This window comes from Dermacentor variabilis, chromosome 9 (genome assembly GCF_050947875.1).
Source record: "Dermacentor variabilis isolate Ectoservices chromosome 9, ASM5094787v1, whole genome shotgun sequence".
NCBI classification, from domain to species: domain Eukaryota; kingdom Metazoa; phylum Arthropoda; class Arachnida; order Ixodida; family Ixodidae; genus Dermacentor; species Dermacentor variabilis.
In genome coordinates, this window is record NC_134576.1 from 93339614 (window position 1) to 93360244 (window position 20631).

Below are 20631 nucleotides of genomic sequence, written 5' to 3' on the forward strand. Positions count from 1 at the left end.
GTTGGTCAGCACGCAGCGAGATGTTAGATAACATCACCTTGACGCTTATTGGCCATTCCATTCAAAGGAGTGCATACACAAAGCGTCTCAGCGTGAATGCTATTGTGATTCAAGTAGCGTGCGCACAAGGCTCATGGCAGCAGTGGAAGGCAGAATGCAGTATGTTGCTCTACAAAAGCAAACCTTCAGTAAAACTCAGTATACTGCCAAAGCATGTTTACATTTAATTCAGTTCGTACAACGGACAAGATTATCTTCCTGTGATAGAGCCAATCACAATGCTGCATAAACACTACCTAAAAGCAAGAGAAGTTACACTTTACCACTTGTGCTGGCAGTAACAGACACAAGACAAAAGGCTCAAAGAATTGACACATCTGCTTTATTTCACCTATGAAGGACGTCCTCTAATGAGAGACATGAACAGACATGCTCACACCACAAAAATATCATGTAGACATCACCAACACAGAAACACAACGGCAAAAAAAAGAAAGAACAGCCCATATATGACATTTGTAACACATGTTCCAGTCGCACACCATGAGATAAAAAACACAAAGAATGACTTCAAAACACTTCAACCAGTCAAGATGCGTCTGATGAATGTGGGAATGTCAATAAATATTGCAAGTAAAAACAAGAGTTCAAAAAGCAAACTCTTGGGAGTATTGGTAGCAAGAAAAAATATCACAATAAGAAACGTGCGGGGCTTACAACACGTGAGAAAAAGGCAGTTTTAATTTCTTTTTTTTTTATGTCACCATGGCACAACATGTCCTGTGACATGAAAAATTAGACAGCTGCGTCATATTATCATAGGGTCATTACATAAGATAAAGAAAGGGGGCTTACCACACTGAGGCAGACCATGAATATAAATTTTCAGAGAAATGAGGCGGTGCAGACGTGTGTTCGTAAATAGTTGTTCTAATCACAAGATAATGAGCATGACTGAAGAAAGTTTTAGGCAACTAAGGCATACATAGGCAAGAGCACGCCCTCAACTTTGATGTTCCAAGAAACACATACTTTTGGTGCATGCTTTAAAAAAGACAATATCACCAGAAAAAAACAAAAACAAAAAAAAACAGGTGAATTGTAGTCTTAAATTTGAAGCCTTCGAACTCACATCCGAACACAAAAATGATTTCAATAGAAAAATCTCATTGTTCCTTCTTTAAATACCAGGAAGTCAACAACACAACTCATTAAAAAAACAAAACAAAAACTAAAATAGTGCTACTCCCAAAAGAGGATTTCACACAGATATTTCCTGGGGAGTGCTCAGCTTTGGACGACACAGCACTCCTGGTAAAATCGGGGGTTACATGTTGAATTATTCCTTTTTGTAGAAGTAGCATTCAGTGCAACGCCCTCAGAGTCAATGAGTATTCATCGATGCCACAATTTTTCTGCTGCCCATCGTATCTCTGCACTCAGCAATTATGTGACATGAACTGAATGCTGATGAGTATTAATGTCACCTCTAAGTACATTTGATGTTGCACGTTCTTGCTAGTTTAGCAAGCCAGCACGCACTGAAAAAGCCATTGTTGAATGTCATCGACAAAGAACGCAGTACAAGGTGTGACGACCCCTTCAAAGGGCCAACTGCAACGAAATTTTACTTACATTAAATTGATTATAGAATGATTAGTATATACTACTGAAATAGACTTGGCAAAACTTCACGGCAGGCAATTGTTTAATTTTCTTAGCAGCAGCCTTTAAATAGCCCCTTAAGCAGACAATGAGAAAGTCCCAGAATGTCGCCTCCAAGATCTTCAAGCATGCCACAGACAACTACATGTGGCACCTAATCTCTGACCTCACGTAGAGGAACAGCACAATCTGAGTCATTCATCCCTTCCGGCGAGCAGTGATGACAGCATTTGTGTTTTTCTGCGCAAACGTCTAGTTTTGCGAGCCTTTTGTGACACATTCACTCGTATATTGCACGAACGCTGCTTGACATCAACGCTATCTGAAACTAGGCTTCTTACAAGGCAAAACATTTGTTGCAGTTGGCCTTCCCAGTATTGGGCTACTCTTGTACTAGCGGTTAATATTAATAATGCCAAGTCCCACTCATATAGGTCTCGCTTTGCTTTTGCTTGCCTGCTAGAAATGAATGAAACGTGTCAGCTCATTTATGGTCGAGAAGACGGATTTATGCCACAGTGAAACAAGAACAGATGGGGAACAGGCGGGGGTTCAGGTTTGTGTCAGATCCGCCTCAGGGGCTTAGTGTCTATGCCACTGTGCTGCTAAGCATGGGGTCGCGGGGTAAAATCCCAGCTGCAGCAGCCGCATTTTGATGGGGGCGAAATGTGAAAGCGCCCACGTACCGCGCATTGGGTGTAGGTTAAAGATCCCCAGGTATTAATCATTTCTGGAGCCCCAGCACTATGGTGTGCCTAATATAATCATATTGTGGCTTTAGCACATAAAACCCAAGAAATTAAAAAAAATATTACTTGTGTCAGTGTTTGACTTGGAAACATTCTCACCAAGAGACATGTTGTTCTACTGCCAATCCTCTTAGATGTTGGTTGGAGGTTCCCCCCTGAACATTCAGGTGCAAGTTGAAAAATTCCTTGGGAAATCATACGAGCTAGCTAGCGTTTCAGGAGTTTAGGACCCTTGGAAAAGCAAAAGTGGCGTACAACAATAGCACGACATCTCTTGCCTAATTGGGAAGGGGCTTGAGAAAGGGAGTGGGGGCTGAGGCAGGACATACTAATCTTAGTGCTTCCAACCCCATGAAACTTGGCAAACAGCGTGTGAAATACCTGGCAAAAGGTGTGGTTGCAACAAATGGCACATAATGCTTTCCGGGAATTGTCATGACTTACTAGGCATGTCTTTGCTGTGACAAGCATCATGTCGGACAAGTGGGGCTGGGGTGATGCCTGAATGACCTGCTAAGCACGAACTGCAACAACGTCACTAGAAGACACGACAGAGGACATGGCAGAGCATGCAGATCCAACCCACTTTTTCAAAGTTGTTCTACCGTGCCGAGACAGCAAGACAGTCTAAAAACAAATAAGATCAGAAAAATTTCAAAGTTCAAGTTCCAAGTGCACAAGCACTCCATACTAAAGGAACTTTATATGTCATTTTATATGTCAATAGCATCTGCATGACTTGTATGTTTGTTTTGACAGAACATGGCATATGTAATAAAGTATAGGTATTGTCAATATATTCATGTGCACCTTGTTTAAAAGAAAGACATATGCTGAAAGTTACCACTTGTTTTGTGTTCTCCCTGTCCATGCTTGCTTTCCTTTTCTGTTGTGCTATAAATGTGTCACTATGGCCAAGTGCAAGGTGAAATATCAACCCTTGTAAAGTTGTGGAGTTAATATTGGGTGTCCAATTATATTATACTGTTGTGTATTTATCTTTCATTATCATGATTTTATATAATGTTACTCTGACACTGCGAGGTAAAGCTGCAGTTTCAGAGCAAGTTTCACTTTTTAACTAGTTTTTAGTGAACATCAGTGTAGTGTACTTTTAAATGTAATGTACGTTTAGTCAGCATGCCTTGTCGTCTAAATTTTGGTGACGATAACATATTAGAGAATTTAGCATGTTTTCTCCAGGAATAAATGCAGGGGGCAGCCAGAGAATCACCAAAATTTCGTTATCATATGATCTCAGTTCTGAGTATATTAGTTTCTGTGTACGCCAATGGGCTCACGCGGCTAAGTCTCTTTACAGAACAAGCGTAATAGCAGGAACACTCATCACTAACATTATTCCTGCATCATGTCAGTGTTTGATGCACTAGCAAGATTTGCAACCAAAACTTTGTGGCATCAAGGTACGCTCGTGACTATTTGAGGTTGTGCACCACATCTTCCATCATGCGAAAGAGAAATTGTTACGAAAAGTCACTGATTGAGAATACAACCCAGGGAGTGCTAATGCAAACAACACGATCCTAGAGGACTGATGACAACCTGACCTGAGCAAGGTACACATGCAGTGTGTTAAGTGAATGTGTGAATGATGCTACGGCAGGCAGACCACACCAAGGGAATGTAGTGTCAATTTCGTCTCGATGTCAACTATGGAGCACGTCGGTAGTTTACTTCCTCTAAAATGCACAACTCTGGACACAGCGCAGACTTCCTTATCTTACCACATCTGGTGCTCGGTCAAAGCTACACTGCTGCCTGGCAACTTCGACTGCAGCTGTAAGCTGTGCTCCACTTTTGCAAGCACGAATTGATTTGCAATTTAACGTGTCTCTTCAGAATACTATGATGATGCGGTCCTTTCTGACTGACACAACCTAACATCAGTGGCTGCAAACAATGTCAGTGACAAGGCCTTCAAGCTGTGCCTAGTTGGGCAGGCACACTCTCCCCAAGTGACCTGACCTTCAGTTACAGATCCCTAAAGGCGTAGCTCCGTAACTACAAGTCGTAACTAGCACACGCTCGGTTACCACGGTTACCAAATTAACTGTAATTCTCATGCAAAACTGAATTATTGCAATAGGCCGTCGTTCAAGTACAACTCAATAATGCACATTAATATGCTGTACACCCCTTACAGCATAAAACAAATACAACTGCATGTTGCATACAGCGTTTAGGGTGTACAACCATAAATATACACCTTTTCACATTTAGGGTGTACAGCATTCATACAAGGGTGTTTATTTTTAAAGAGTGCAATACAGCTGTGCACCCTTCCAGGTGTGCAGTTAAGAATGCATTAACATATGACACCTTTTAAGGTGTAATGCTGGCATATAGTTTTGCCATCCATCTTGTGTGCATTTCTTTTGTTAATGTTACAGGATGCTTAGACACACATGGCATTCCTGACAAGAACGTACCAGGCCTGTAGTGATAAGGAATGAAATTGTGCACAGACCATGATTATTGTTGCCAAACAAAATCACACCCTAAAGGTTGTGCAATTTTTAAGAGCGTGGCTAGCGTGTTCATGTAAGTGGTCTGGTATATTGGTGGAAATAACATATTTCCCTATAAAAATTTCTCTTTTTTGCCAGTTACCACAATCATGTTTTTATGGAATGTTGGGTGGAAGTCGGAGAGAAAAAAAAGAAGAAAGAGGACGGTTAGGCTAGGCAAGTGAACAACAAAAAAGTACAGAGTTGCGGTATGGTCTCCTGCCCTCTTTTACCAAATGGTGCACCAGTGTACAGCAGCAGCGGCAATGTATTTGTAAATAGTAACGCAGCAGCAACAGTATAGCTTGCTAAGTGCAACATGGAGCATAGAACTGCTGCACAAATGCACTGCTAGAAACACAATATTTTACGTCACAACCACAGAAACCATAGCTCTCACCTAAATGAATGTTTACACATGCTTTCCCACAAAAGTGTGAGAACCTTAGGAGTCACATTATACTACACCACAAGCTTAAAAGTAAGTAACATCATCATTTTGCTGACTTCCAATCAACTTCGTGAGCACTAAAGCCAGTACATCATTGTACATTTTACCAAAAGTCAGCTTTTGTGATCAATTGAATGGTGGCTTGGAGTTCATGTACATTCATTGCACCAAAATTAGGGAAGTGGGGAGAGAGAGAGAGAGAATATCACACTAAATGAACATTTCCAAGCCCCATACCTTCGACAAATTTTACCATATTTTTTTCACACAGAACCTGCCTCTATATACGACCTACACCTGCAATTACAACCTGCGAAAAAGAAAAAAGAATATTATATATATACAGCTATTGCAAGCCTACAATCCCCAAACATTTCCAATACAACGCCCATATTTTCACAAACGCAACTCGGCACAATTGTCAGCAGGCAGCAAAGCTCCGTAAACAAACATGCTTGGCACGGTTAATTGTGACCACTTTTTCACCACTGCTGTCTATTAAAGCCGGATGCGCATTCACACGCCGTTGCAGTGCAAATTTAGGAGCAAATTTTGCCTTTGCATGTAGCGTCACACAACAGTGCACTCACTGTGTGATGCCATGAAATCGCATTCACAGGTATGTCCACTTTATACTTGCACTCCTTAATATGCAGGTGTGTGTTATATTTCAGAAAATACAGTAACTACGCTGTATTTCTCGACACCTTCATCAGTTCACACTGCGGACAACGAGAAATAACATACACAGATACCAGTGCCAATATGCAGTGATCACATCGCACTACTAATTTCCTAGCATGACTCTATTGCTGTGACAGTTGAACCTGTTGAGCGTAACTTACATGTGTTATGTATGCTTTTAGTTAGGTACTTATATATGCCACAGGGCAAGATGTGTTCAATTAAGCAAAATTTCTAGCCAGAAGAATTGTAACATAGTCTAATGCAAAATGCAGTAACTCCATGCTCCCAATGCATGCACATTTTATGATGTACACCATACGACAATAAGCTGCTCAATAAAGAACTTCTTTCAGCCTTATCAGTTTTACTTCTGGCTAAAGCTTGACTGCTGATGGCTTACATTAATACCGTTGCCGTCAAACATACACATACCCCTTAAAATTAACTCTGAAATCATTTTAACAATACCATCAAACTGATGCATGTGCCAGAATGCACGTTCATGATCATCCCAATTGTATTTCCAGTTGGCACTGGGCAAGCACAGCAATATCTTAAAGGGCCCCTGAAACAGTTCGGACAATTTTGTAGACGCGTAGGGTACAGCTTAAGTAGAACATTCGCACCACAATTTAAGTGAAGCGTTACGTATTAATGGAGCTACAAGCGCTTACAAGTTACCCTCCTCCCTAGCCATGTTCTTCCTCCTCAACTCGTTTGCCGAGCCATCGGGATTAAGCTCCGCCTTCACTGGTTCTGCATCATGATGCAACGTCACATTGTCCACTTCCGGTAGTTTTGGAGCCCGCCCACGCGAAACCTCTCCGCTAACCGCTTGGCCGTCGACTGCAAGTGAGAGCTATCGAAGCAGCGTGTGTTGCGAGTATTCTGTCGCAGCGCCGAACGTGTCTGGTATTTCGTTAACCACACACTAGCGGAACGTTTCGATAGAACGGTGGAAGCATAAACTCAAGCTGATGAAGGAACTTTAGCGTAGACGTACGTGAGCTGCCTGATCGGTCTCCACGGTCCAGCCACCTGTTGGGGCAGAGCTTAACCAGCCAAAGAAAGAACTAATATTGCTCTAACCAAGTGTAAAACATTTTAAACATTTACAAAAACAATGAGTTAACGATTACACTCCTGCGAAAAATTTACGCCAGCAGCAAAGACGAATACATTTTGTTACTACTACTGTGTCTGGTTGAGCTATATGCAACCAGGTGGCTGCACCGTGCAGACCATTCACATTTGCGCTTCTGTTCACCCCATGAAACGACACGCAAGGGGACACGGCCAGGCCCTGTCCCCTTTGCGCTTGCGTTTACCCTAATGCCGGACTCGCGAAACGCTATTGCGTTAGTAATCTCCCGGTGTAGCGCAAATCTTGGCGCCGTTCGGATAGCGGCAGACCGATGCGCTACAGCCAGTCGGCTCGTCTACTGGCTTGCAGAAGGACATAATGTCGCAGCTTGACATATTGCCATTTGCTACGTTTGCAGTCCACAACGCAACAAAGTCGAATTATAGTGCTCGCGAAAAGACAGACCGACACTGATGGCGGAGCTCTCGTCAAAGATGGAGCAAGTTGTAACACAAGCAGATGGCACTTGCTGTGTGACGAAAGTGCTTAAGTGTACTGAAAAATTGTTCTTGTGCATCCCCTTTATGTTACTTTCTTTTTATAAAAACAAATTAACAAACATTTCAACTATTACAAGCATCATTTGTTTGCCATAAAGTAGGAAAAATTATCGATCACGCGCCCTGATCAGCCAATTGGATAGCTCGCCCCACTGATGTCATATGGGTGATTTGCGTCATATGGGTAGGGCCGGCTTAAAATTCCACCGCACAGTGTGCTGCGATCGGCAGCGATGTGCATTTTTAAAACCTTCTAATAAATTACATGCTTTATGCGAAGCACTTAGATGCGTCAATTAATGATCAGGAGGACCTACTCTAACGACTCAGTATGTTTGTAGAAAATCGTCAAAATCGTTTCAGGGTCCCTTTAATGCAGTCTGCCACATCTGGGAGACTTTAGGCTCTCCCACTGCTAGTTTTACATTGCTGCCTTTGCATTGCCAACTTGTTATCATCTTCAAAAAGTTTCGAAATTTACCTATTCTGCCTGTGAAGCAGTCGGTTTCCCCGAACTTGATCACACTTGGTCATCAATAATGAAAAGGCCCTTACACAGCGCAATAATTCTGTATGTCAACCATACTCTTCTTACGACAATGAAGCTGAATTGTTACAAAGTCTTCAATAATCCCATAAAAATTGTACATGAGAAACAGAATCAGTGGAGAGCATACAGGTACGTTTCAGTATGGATGCAATCGGCTTTGATGATGTGACTAAGATTTACCTCTTTCACTCTTTTAAATATTCCACTTTCGAGTAGCAACCTACCGTGATGCATCGGTAAAAACAGCACGAAATAAACACGGACAAGGGAGGCACACACGACAAGCGCTTGGCCTGTGTTCTTTCCTTGCCCGCGTCCATTTCATACTGTTTTTACCAATGGATTCATACGAACTGGCTCACATCCATAGCCTTTTAAGTGTTACAAGTTCTCACATTCATTAATTATTTTGCATTTGTATACAGAAACCGATTCATCGTGGTTGTGTGTTAGCTTTAACTATGCCATTTAATTTAATGGATGACCGTTTATTCTTACAGGTAAATCCACCATATTTTGTGTTTTCTGTGCTTTCTTGATTTACTTATGTGCAACCCAAATTCCCTTTTCCTCTACCTACATCATATGTGAATCTAAGCCTGCAAACCCTGCAGTGTCAGAAGCTTTGCCGTGATAGGCATTTTTTCTTCACATGCCTTCTCCTTCCAATCGGTTAGTGAAAACTGTGTTCTCAGAATTTCTATAGAACAGTGCTTTCGTTGAATAATTGCTAATGGCAGATTTCTCTTGCATTTGAAAATGAGCACTTTGCTAACCAACTTGTAAAAGACTGAAACATAATCTCATTCATCGTTAGCCTTTTCTCAAAAGCAAACAGTTCCATTCCTTCCTCTTAGTATATGCTGCATTGTAGGTGGTACTAATTGCTCAAGAATCTTTTGACTGGCTGGGCATCTGTTTGATCAACAGCAGAGACAGCTAACCAAATAAACAGACTGGCGAAGCTCGACATTTTCCCATGAAGTTCCCTGATATAGAAAATAAGTTTAACACTTCTGTGACTCTGAAGGCATGTTTGTTAGAAAGCAGGCACCTCAAGATGCCTGGTACAAGCAGAAAGTGTGCTTACTTTGTAGGCTTCGAAAGTAAGAAATAAACCCTTCATGCACGGATCTGTTCATGCACTTGTGCCTCTCCAGCACTAAGTTACCTTCAAATGAACAACATCAATGTGCCAAGATTTAATCAACAAGCCTGTTTCTAGAAAATAACATTGGCACCAATATTGACCTTTAGGTACGAACGTAGTGAAAAGTTGAAGCTCAGTGAAACTTGAAGTACAATAAAGGTACAGCGCTCTAGGATGTAAGGAATGACTGGGCAGATAGTTGGCCAGTGATGCCTCCAGTGACCATAGTTACCAGAATTCTTCGAGCACTCAGAGGTAGGAGGTTCCACATTGTAGGTGATGACTCATGCAACTAGCACTCTTCGGCCCCACTTATATATAGTAGTAATTAGCACAATGAAAAAAAAAAGTTATGATAATAAAATGTGCACTCCCTTATAATTACATTTTCCACACTGACCAGCCAGCAAAAAAGTGGCATTCTGAGAGTCCTGATGTGGCTATTCCCGTTAAACCGATTGCACAGTGCACCAACCTGCGAACTTTGCTGATAACTACAGGTTACTATTATGAGATTATGCTGCAGGAATCGCTGGCCAAGTACCCACCCTGTTCCACTTGACAACTTAACAACTTGATGGTCTGTATGTGGCAAAGGACCTCTGGTTTAACTGTGACTACTCTGTACAATACACAGTGCTGGCAAATGGAGCATTAAACTCTCACCATCTCTTCTTTGCCTTCATCATACACATGCAAAGTCGGAAGAGCTGTGTGACATTAGAAAACATATATCAGACCTCAACCCATCACGGCATGCAAATCATCCTCTTCCATAAAAAACAGCAGTTGGAACAAAACGCACAAGCTGACTTGTTCCAGCTTGTTTCATAGTGGAACAAGCTGACTAGAATTCTGGTCACTGTGCCATGATTTTTCCTTTAAGCATGCATTGTAAAGAAAGATTTCTGAAAATATTAGGTTTTTCAATGCTTGCTTACAAGGGAGGGCATTTCATTTGCGATTGACTGATGTGACTTAACATCCCGAAGCAAGACAACAGCTAAGAGATATACAGTTGTTTAATTATGACCACTAGCAGTTCTTTACCATGCACTCAAAGCAACGCACACAAGCACTTTTGCATTTCATTCACCATTAGCATCCAGGCGGGGATCGACACCATGACCTCACAATCAGTTGCACAGAACACCATAGCTACTTAGCAACCTCAGTGGGTGTGTTTGACTCTTATGATCATGGCTGTGCATTCCACCAACACAGTTCACTTACACAACTGACCTTAATTAATTTATCTTTACGTACACTTCAACTACAATGCTGCGTTAAAACAAGTCCACGCATGCTTCAACGTGCTCAAGAAACAAGGTGCTGGCGGGAGACTCATCACCGAGTGAAAACTAAACAACAGGCGACAAGACACTCGCTCACGTCACGTCGATTATTGCTGCCTCTGTTACTTTGTATGCGAACACGATGGGTGCACAACAGCGAGGTGCGGTTTCCTGTTGGCCACTACTTCCTATGATTGGGGTCGACGTTGTGCCTTAAATGCATGATCAGGTCCATGATCTTGACCTTGGCTGTGTCACGGGCCAAGGCATCGAACGTGCGGAGCGCAGCCGCGACATACATGCCAAAGTAGTGCTCCTCGTCGAGTAGCGCACTGTTCCGGGTAGGCGTCGCCGACGTCGCGGACTGCTCCTCCTGCTGTTTTCTCCGCTTGTGCGGGGGCGTCTGGGCACGGTGCTCTGAGACGCTGGAGCTGTCCTGCTCGGCCTCCAGCACCTCGGTGGACTCATCCTGGAGAGTTACATATTCAATGCTATTAAAGGGGCAGTGAAACATGCCTTGAATATGGAGTAAAATATGGCTGGCATGTTCGTGGTTCCACGAACATGCCAGCCAAGTGCTATTCGACTGCATGCGGTAGGGTGCCTACCGGATACACTTGTGTGAGAGGCACACTTTTTTTACATAATTTTGACAAGGAGCTGCCACTTACATGAAGACAGGCCATTTTGGCCACATTTTTCCTGCCTTGCATAACTGACATGATCCGTTTGTACCAGAAGAGCATACACTGTTCTTTATATTTTATTACTCGTGCACATCACGCACTGTCCCCGTCTAAGTCCTTGCAACTGTCTGTGTTGCTGGTGCTCAGGTTTGGTTTGGCAGCACACGTGGGCGGAGTCGTCCTCTATGCCATACGTGGCGTGTTAGGTATGTCTGACTTTTAAGGTTTTTTTCGCAGCAATGTTGAGGATACCACATGCCATTCACACAGAATATAAGTGCACACAAGCTGCAGCTGTACCAAGATTTTTTTTTTAACTTTTCTTTCTGAATTTTAGCCTGCCAAGTTGAAGGCGTGGTTCTTACATGGGTGCGACTCAAGTGTATAAAGCATAATCCCACATTACGCCTGGTGTTTCAGTTTAGACAACACAAAATCTTTAAAAACTGCCTGTGACAAATACAGATTACTTGAGGAGCTGCAGATTATTCGCACAGGAAATCGAAATGCATAGCTGACTAATGAACAAAAGATCACTAATTATGTTTACAAATGATTCCCTTAAGGCACATATTACAATTTACAAATTGTAGCCGGTGAGATTGCGAGGCACATGACCTTGCAATGAATTCTGAGGCTGACACCAGTTTCGAGATGTGCGTTTCCAAAGTGGGCGATAATATACACTGGCGTTTCGGTAACTTTTGTGCTTCAAGCAGTAAATGGGGCTTTGTTAAAAAATAGGTGGAACAACAGTGAATTTTCACTGCAGGTTTGACAGCATTTATGTCATTGGCAGACAGCGCGGCTGCCCATTGAATTGTCTTCAGGAAGGGTGGAAAGGAGATGCCATGCGCAGCACACGAGCGGTGGCGATGGCTCGTGTATTCTCAAATTTATTTTCCAGGATTTCTCATTCTTTCTCCTTTTGGTGCATACACCCAGTAGCCAGTTTTAATTATCATAACCAATAACATGGCAGCGGAACATTACAGTAAGCAGCTTATTTCACCATAGCACATACATTAAAGTTCAAAGTACCGTGGCTGCTCAATGTTGTATCTGCTTATACCATTACCGGTTTCATCGTTGAAGCCGGTAATGCTATTAAGTGGGTTTGACTGCACTTCTTTCTGTTCAACTAAAATGGTTTCATGGCTGTCCTGTCTATTTTTTTTTCCGCAACCTGGTTATAACAATTACTGGTTACAAGAATAGAATTTTCTTGCCGCTTGAATATTGTTATAAGTGGTTCTGACTGTATACACAGTGATCACGTAAACACAAAAGCCGAGTATACAGTTGAACTGACTTGCATACCTGCCAATACTGAAAAAGTTGCGTATAATAGGACTATAGCTAAAAAATAGTAAACTTACACGAAAAATGCCAAAGCTCAATTCATTGGATAAAATATTTTTACAGCTAAAACCCGCGATTACAAAACACCATGACAATAAAATTCTTGCCACAATGAAATATTTTCGTATTCCCTGCGAACGCCCATAGGATTCAGTGCATTTCATACCTCTCGACAACGAAAAGTCGCTGTACTACCATCCCACATCAACGAAATTTGCCGGAATGTAACCCCACATATTACCTGCTCTCGCAAGGCTAGCAGGCTCCAAAATGTGGTCAAATGCGATTACTTTGCACTAAAAATTGCCTTAAATACCACCCCATTACACTTGCGTCGGCACAGCCATTTTTGTTTACAAAAACAACCAAGCGTCGGGAGTGATTGCATGCACCGGATACGAATCATGGCCACCATCTTGTTTGGTGATCGCCCGTTTGAAGCAGCATGCATGTTGCTACCGGCATGTGACAGCAGTCTTTATGCACTTAGTGCAGTGCTTAATGTGCGCCTCAATAAGCAAAATGCAGCAATAACAAGGAAATCATTGTTTATGACCCTGGAGATGGCTGGATGCTATGAGCGTCCATTGGAATGGGGTGGTGGGCTGCGCCACCAAGCTCTTGTACCAACTTTCTGAACCCCTATTGGGAACTTTGTTTTTGTGTGCCTCCGCTGTTTGTTGTTTTCGTACTTTTCTTCCACCAATCTTCAAATTGCCTCTTACTAATACCTATTGGGGACATGCCCACTTTCCTCCTGCTCTCACTGATCCCAAGGGCTTAAGGAGGCCAGAGGTGCCTAAATCAACCGCTGGGCAGATATCTTCACATTTCAATAAAACGTGCTCCATCATTTCCCGAGCTTTACCACAGCAAGCAAGTACTTCTTCTTTGTTGTATCTCGCTTTATAAGTGCGTGTTCTAAGGCATCCTGATCTCGCTTCGAAAAGTAATGAGCTTCCCTTTGAGTTATCATAAATTGGCTGCCACGGATCGGGCCGTGATTAAGCAATGGATTAACTACTGCTTTTGGTGCCACCCGACAGGCATCACGTGTGGATTCGGTGCGCGAAGGGGCCGTAATCTTGATCGATTGCCTTCGGGTATACGAAGTACGATCACTTTCGCGCTCGGCAATGAACGCAGCAGCGCCTACGGGCGCCTGCGTGCACTGAACAAATGCTGCTGCTTGCGTGGAGCACTGTTGCTCTGCGTCCGGTGCTGAGTTATGCAAAATCTCGCAACAGTGATCATATCTCCGAAAGCGACTGGCCGAGAATACTTCTCCACGGCAGTGCTACCATTGCTGATCTATGCATGCGGCGCACTTTGTACTGTCGCAATGCGGTTCTATATCCTCGAGCAAAGCTTGCCAAAGTAGGCCAACGTAATTTTGACAGTAACGTTTCGTTCTGCAATGCATTACCTATCTGTGCTGTCTCATTTTGCAACAAAGACAATCTCGCGAAAGCGAATTCTTTTCGTGTTCCTCCCCCCCCCTCCTTATTTCGTTATGGCGAGGTTCAGCTGTATTCAAAACTGTATCAACTGAAAACAACTATTTTAAGCACACAATGCAGATGTGGTAGGCAAATGCAAATATGAGTCATGTTCCAAAGTGGGCACTGCAGACATAAGAACAGTCCTGTTGGTAAATGTCAAAACAACTGAGTAGACTTTTACATTGTTGCCAGCATAATTACTACACAGAAAACATTTTAGAAAGGAAACATCAGATAACATCGCCTGTGATTTCGTCGGTAACTGCAGTCCCAACTTCACCAGTCTTACGTATGGGCACACACATAGTTCTGTGCTTCTTTTGAAATGGGGAACATTTTCTGGAACAGAATACTGGCATGGTCGGCCGCAGCGAAAAGTATGTTATGTGCTATGAGGAACATTGTGAAAAGGCGCTCAGCCTTATTTGCAGAATGATCTGTCTCAGAAAGAAGAAGAAAAAAAAAAGCCACCCAGCTTTTCATTGCTCTCAACAACTTCCGCTCTGTCCTTGTGTTGCCTCGGGTTCAGGGTGCTCAGGTGAACCAAGATATCCCGCAGACAAGCACGTGAAACATTAACGTCACAATGGCACATGCTGCAAAACACATACTTCTTTCCTTTGTGCGACTTCCGAACGCAGGCGAAATCTGTAGCATAACGTCGAATAAACACTCAAAAGTGCCTCTTTTCCCAAATTTCGCAAAGTTCTGCAAGCACTCCACAGCACCACTGTGTGTGACGCATCTCACGGATGAAGAAGCACTGTACGAAACTATCAAAACGCACACATGGTGTTACGCGTAGAACCGAGAGGCGGCACTGTTTTTGCCGATACGTAGTCTAGGGGTGAACGAGCGCCTTGGTCGCTTGCACTAAAACAAGAAATGCGCTAGCATTAGTAGGAGGCTAACTTCGTATTATTGCAGAGCTCTTTCCTTCCTTTTTTTTAAATGGAGTGAAAGCAAGAGCATTGTAAAATTATTGGTATCATCAAGACAATCATATAAAGCTTTAAAAAATTTGGCACTTTACAATAAGATCATACAGGTTGGCAGGCAAGCACTTAAAACAATAGCGGTTTTAACAATTTATCAGATATAACAATGAGCAGCCGCAGCACCATCAACTTTTGTGTGTGTTCTATGGTAAGATAACCTGATTAGTATGATGTTCCCATGCCGTGTGATTGGTTATAACAATTAAGTCTGACTACTGCTTGCTTGCGTTGAGAGGAAAAAGAATGCAAAATTTTGGAAAACACATAAAATTCGAGCCGCTGCGCCCGCCTGCGCCGCACCAATATTGTGTGTGACGCATACTGCCCAACATGCCTTTGTCGCATCACCAATCTCGCTTGCGTCTCCCTTCCACACCTTCAAAACAGGAGTCGAATGGGTGAGAGGGAGAAAGCAGTGAGGAGGCTTGCATGACACACAATGAAAAAATGTTCCAAAAGCCAGGGGAACTCATACTTCAGCGTGTTGTTATCACTGGCTTTACTCAACAATAAAATATAACAAAAACATAAGACGTTTCACCACCTATGCGGGTGGCATCGTCAGTATGCAAATGGCTCTGCTCTTATTGTTGAGCAAAGCCAGTGACAACAATACGTTGAAGTGTGACACACAAAGCAGGCGCGACGGCACGTGTTTCCTTTTCTTCTAAATTTCGAATTCTTTTTCCTTTCGGCGTGAATGCCCAGCAGCCAGATTTATGGGAACACTGTGGTAAGTTTGTTTATTTTGCCATAGAGCATACACAAACATTCACACTGTTAGAAGTGAGTTCAACTGTACTTCCAATTAAAATGCTTAATGTTGGTCCCCTCCATTTTTCTTGTTTTTTCAAACCGGTTACAACAACTATTCGTATAGCAATGTAATTTTCTTGCCACTTCAATATCGTTGCCAAGTGGGTTTGACTTTATAACTTGGGCAACTGGGTGTAAATCAATGGCTGTATGCTCAAACAAACAGACAACTTGGGGTACTGGGCGTGTTCAACTGGGCATGGTTGGGCATGGTTGTCGTGGGAAGGCCAAAATGGAAAGGCAGCTTCCACTACCGCTAAATGCAAGCTGCATTTTGACTGAAAGCAGCACAAGTTCCTGCTCTGAGTGAGTGGAAGGTGAAAGGTTATGCCTACTTATCTTTTTCTGCTTTCGTTTTGAATTTGTAAGTTGAATAACTTTGGTATGCCCACGTAAGTTTCCATAATTCCGTTTTTTTTTTTTGTGAATTCACCCTGGGACTATACAAGGAACGCATTGCAACGCAACACTTGGCAGTACGTATCGTCACGAGACTACTAGCGGGGCCCTTTTAACATGTGCTGAAATTTCCGCACAGATGTTCAGTACCACATTCCGATGTAGCTGCCACAACCCTGTAATAAAACTGATAATACAGTGCTGAGCAGCAAAAAGTCACCATCACTGCACCACTAAAAGTGCATAAAAAAAAATTCAATTAAATAAGTCAGTGGGGGGGGGGGGGGGGGCTTACTATAAGGCAGTCTGGCTCCAGAATGCTGTTGACTTCCCAGTTGTTTTCTGTGCCAGAGGGATCTGCCGGGGGCTCGTGGTTGTTTTCATTTGCAGCCGCAATCTCCATAGTTCGAGGAAGGTAGCACACATTAAGAAACTTCATGTCTTCGTAGAAGTCCCACTTGGAGGTGTAGGTTTCCTCCCCATTTCCATTGCATGTCCCGTTGTGCTTGAGAACCTTGTTGTACTCGCGGAAGAAGTATGTGCGTAAGTTGTGGAACTTGTTCTTGCATTCCAGCACTGCATTTGAGAGATAGAATGAAGCGAAAGGAAACCGAAAATGTAAGCTCTGCTTCTGTATCTCACACATTAGAATTCACAAGTTAGTCCTGTGTTTTTAATAGGACTGATCTATTCACCCTCGTGGTTTAACATTCTGAGGACGTGCCACACTCTAAAAGAATTTGCAACTGCTGAGGCTCATCTTGTCTCCAAACAATAACCACCTGCCTTGCTTGCATTTCCTTTCTTGAAAACTCTGGGCTCACTACTTTGCCGTTAAGAATGCTATGTCATGCTGATAATGCATGTGCTATTCATGACCTGTATATGTCGGATGTAAGCGTCGGGAGAAAAAGGCATGCAAGATAAATGATGATTATTGTTCAGGTATAAGTCCCAACGGCTGCAATATTTTCTTAGAGTGCATGATAGCTCAGTGGCTAAGTAGCTGCGTTGCTAAGCACAAAATTGGGAATTCAAATCCTGGCTGCTACAAACACATTCTGATAAAGGGCAGAATCCAAGAATGACCATGTGCTGTGCTTTGGGTTTACATTAGAGAACTCCAGGAGGTCAAAATAGTCTGGAGCCCTCTACTGCAGCATCCCACATAACCTACATTGCAGTTTCAAGATGTTAAAACACATACAGTGAACTCTCACTTGAGTGAACTTCAAGGGACCGAAGGAAATAGTTCACTTAACTGAAAGTTCCCTAAACTGAATATTCACTAGACCAACATAAGACATGGCATACAGAGTCAAAAGTATGAAGTGCAATTCATGGAGCAAAAGACATGGCATCCATAGTGTTAGAAATGTGTGAAATGGAATTTGTACATATCAACAAGTACAAGGTTCATAATAGTTATAATGCTGCCTTTCTCACTTAGAAAAAAAAATCTGTAATCTTCTTCTGCACTTGTACTTTTAAAGCACAGGAAGTAACAAAAAGAGTCAATGTTTTTGTACACTTCTTCTGGCACAGCTTGCTGTTGAGACACGAAGTCTGTCAACTTTCTAATGTACCCTACAACCTCAGCTAGAGTTATAGGGCTTGAAACTGGCTTGACAATTGCGTCTTCTTCACCTCTTCTTCGGAAGAAAAAAGACGACGACAATGCCACGACTAGCCGGTCGGAAAAAAACACCACGCGGTTTGTGATGTGACAGATCGCCGCTTTGCTCTGGTGGCGTTGTAAGCACCAGTGATGTTACTTTGTTTATGGCCTCCGAGATTACATGCTTGCTCGTTTTGTGCGGGCGATCTCAGAGGCCATGACTCGTTGCCGTTTTTTTTCCGCGACGCCGATTTGCCCCAGGGGCGCTGTAGCGCCAGCGACGTTACATTACCGCTGGAGCGGTAGTTTGATGAGGGCGGGCATCGGTTCTGATCGTAAAAATAAGCCTTGGTCCTCTGAGCAAGTTCGTTAAACTGAAATATTGACTGTTCCGAAATTCGTTTAAGTGAAACATTTTTGCATAGAATCTATAAGAAAACTGCCAGGGATTTTTAAAAAGTTTGTTATTCTGAAATATTCGATAAACCGACGTTCGTACAACTGAGAGTTTACTGTATTTACTTAAACCAACACTGACGCTATGAGATGGAGGGCTTGGAATTAATTTTCACCAGCTGAGGTTCTTTATCAGACACCTAGATCTACTCAAGCACTTTTTCACCAACACATAAGTATTCTTTCATTCTATCCACCAATGGAATGCAGGTGGGAATCAAATCTACAACCTTGTACAGAGGCTGCTGATAGCGGTAGCTATGCCTGCATGCACGGGATATTTGCTGTTGCCACCAAAATACATGCACATGTGCACGCTACTCTTTATAGAGCATGCATGACACATAACTGTTTGTGACAGTAAGGGTCAAGCATGAGTGCAAACTGGTTGATGGTCCAGTGGTCAGCACATACAGTTTTTAGCTGCACCTGAGTATAGTGACCTTGAATTCAAACCCCAGTGGTATCAGTGAGTGGAGTTTTAGTTTTCGTTGCCACACGATAAAATAATGGCCTGCGCAGGACTCTGCTGGATTGTGGATTCCCCTGCAATTGTGGATTTCGCTGCAATTGTGCACTATGATGTGAGTAAACACTCCTGCTTGAAACGATTCAATATATACACCTGTGAACAAAAGTGTAAGGACCCCACATTTTAGGAAAAAGATGAACTTTATAAATGCTTAGTCATGAACCTTGAAATTGAGTACTGCAGTACAAACAAAAAGCATACGGACACCACCATGGACTCGTCAGTTTCCAACTATGGGTCCACCAAACAAAGAAATAAAATGTTTTTTGAAAAATCTAAAAATATGTGTACTTGAACCATACACATGGAGCATGTGCATTCTAGTTCTGCATTTGTTCCTCTGTATTGGTACTACTAGTGAACGTTCTTGGAACTGTTTGTTCAGATGAGGGCACGTTGTTAGGAACCAAACAGACAATTTAAAATTAAAGTACACAGAGCACATGCCTTTATTTTTTTTTTTTGTTCTTCTATGAGGTGTGCACCCTTGAGACAAAAAAATGTGGAAGTATTACATTTTTGTCAATAATAGATCACAGTTATCAATCGACGGGGGTCGGCCCTGTTATCATATGTCATTATTATCTGCAAAGTGCTGATGTTGCGACTGACATAAAGGAACGCGCCACAGAGAAGACCCCATTCCCATGCAGCGTTTACTCACTTGAACACCCGAGTGTATTGCACAGTTCGAGAATCTTCTTGTCTCGAAGTCTCCTCTTCTTGTAGTCTGGATGAATAGGGTTGTACAGGAATTCGTTCTCCTTGAAAAAGTCAATGAGTATTTTCTGCCGGTCGTTACTCCACAGAAACTGAAATGAAAAGAAAAGCAATGTCGCTTCCATCGTCGCACGTTTCAGGCGCGTAGAACGGTTATACCGTATTAAGCGCAATCCACAACCCAAACCAAAACAAAATGGGCTTTATCGAGATATTCGTTAGTATTCGGCTTGCGCTGAAGTTGATTCACTTATGAAACGCGCAGCATCAAGCAGCAGCGTCGTGCGATCGTGGGAACTTGCGGCATCAATTAAAGCCGGGCTACGAATCCCGGGTGTGAAAAGCAGAAGTAACCAAGTGTACATCAGTTTTCACGCTGAATTATAAACACACAGTGCAAGATAGATAAAAAATGACAACGAATGTCATTAAAAGGCCGTCAAACCCTTTCCTACCATGAGGACTATGGCGATCCAAAGACAAAAACAATCATTTGTAGTAACTCACCGGCTTGTGCTCCATTTTGTACGTGTGATGTATGGATTAAAGGAACTTAAAATGGACTACTAAAGTCAGCAACGACGTATGAAGGGCAGTTCCGACGGCATTTTGTCGACCGCTCAACGGCGGCCAATGCCCACTGAAAACCAAAAAAGAAACCAACCTGAAAACGCTGCGCTAGCGATTCGGATGAGCGGTTTCAGAGCAGCACCGCCTTTCTACTGAATTCGTTCGCGCTTACTACTAAACCAAAAGATGGTGTCCTTTATTATTATAGCATTACTTTGAAAATTAAAGGTTAGAATTGCGGTTCAGCTAATAG

General features: G+C 42.7%; 1 protein-coding gene across 1 annotated transcript; it reads right to left on the reverse strand.

The window, feature by feature from the left end:
• Positions 1 to 360: 360 nt before the first annotated feature.
• On the reverse strand, positions 361 to 20473 carry LOC142557143 (uncharacterized). The gene is made up of 4 exons (XM_075668792.1): positions 20316 to 20473; positions 19753 to 19900; positions 16778 to 17058; positions 361 to 11188 (listed from the first exon to the last, which is right to left on the reverse strand). Exons 1-4 carry the CDS (start codon positions 20328 to 20330, stop codon positions 10901 to 10903), a joined length of 732 nt encoding a protein of 243 aa, XP_075524907.1. The 5' UTR covers positions 20331 to 20473; the 3' UTR covers positions 361 to 10900.
• Positions 20474 to 20631: the final 158 nt, after the last annotated feature.

Coding starts and splice junctions, on each gene's coding strand:
- LOC142557143 (XM_075668792.1), bottom strand. Junction 17,059..19,752: donor CAATACACTCGGGTGTTCAA/GTGAGTAAACGC, acceptor TCTCAAATGCAG/TGCTGGAATGCAAGAACAAG. Junction 11,189..16,777: donor TGGAGCCAGACTGCCTTATA/GTAAGCCCCCCC, acceptor GTAACTCTCCAG/GATGAGTCCACCGAGGTGCT.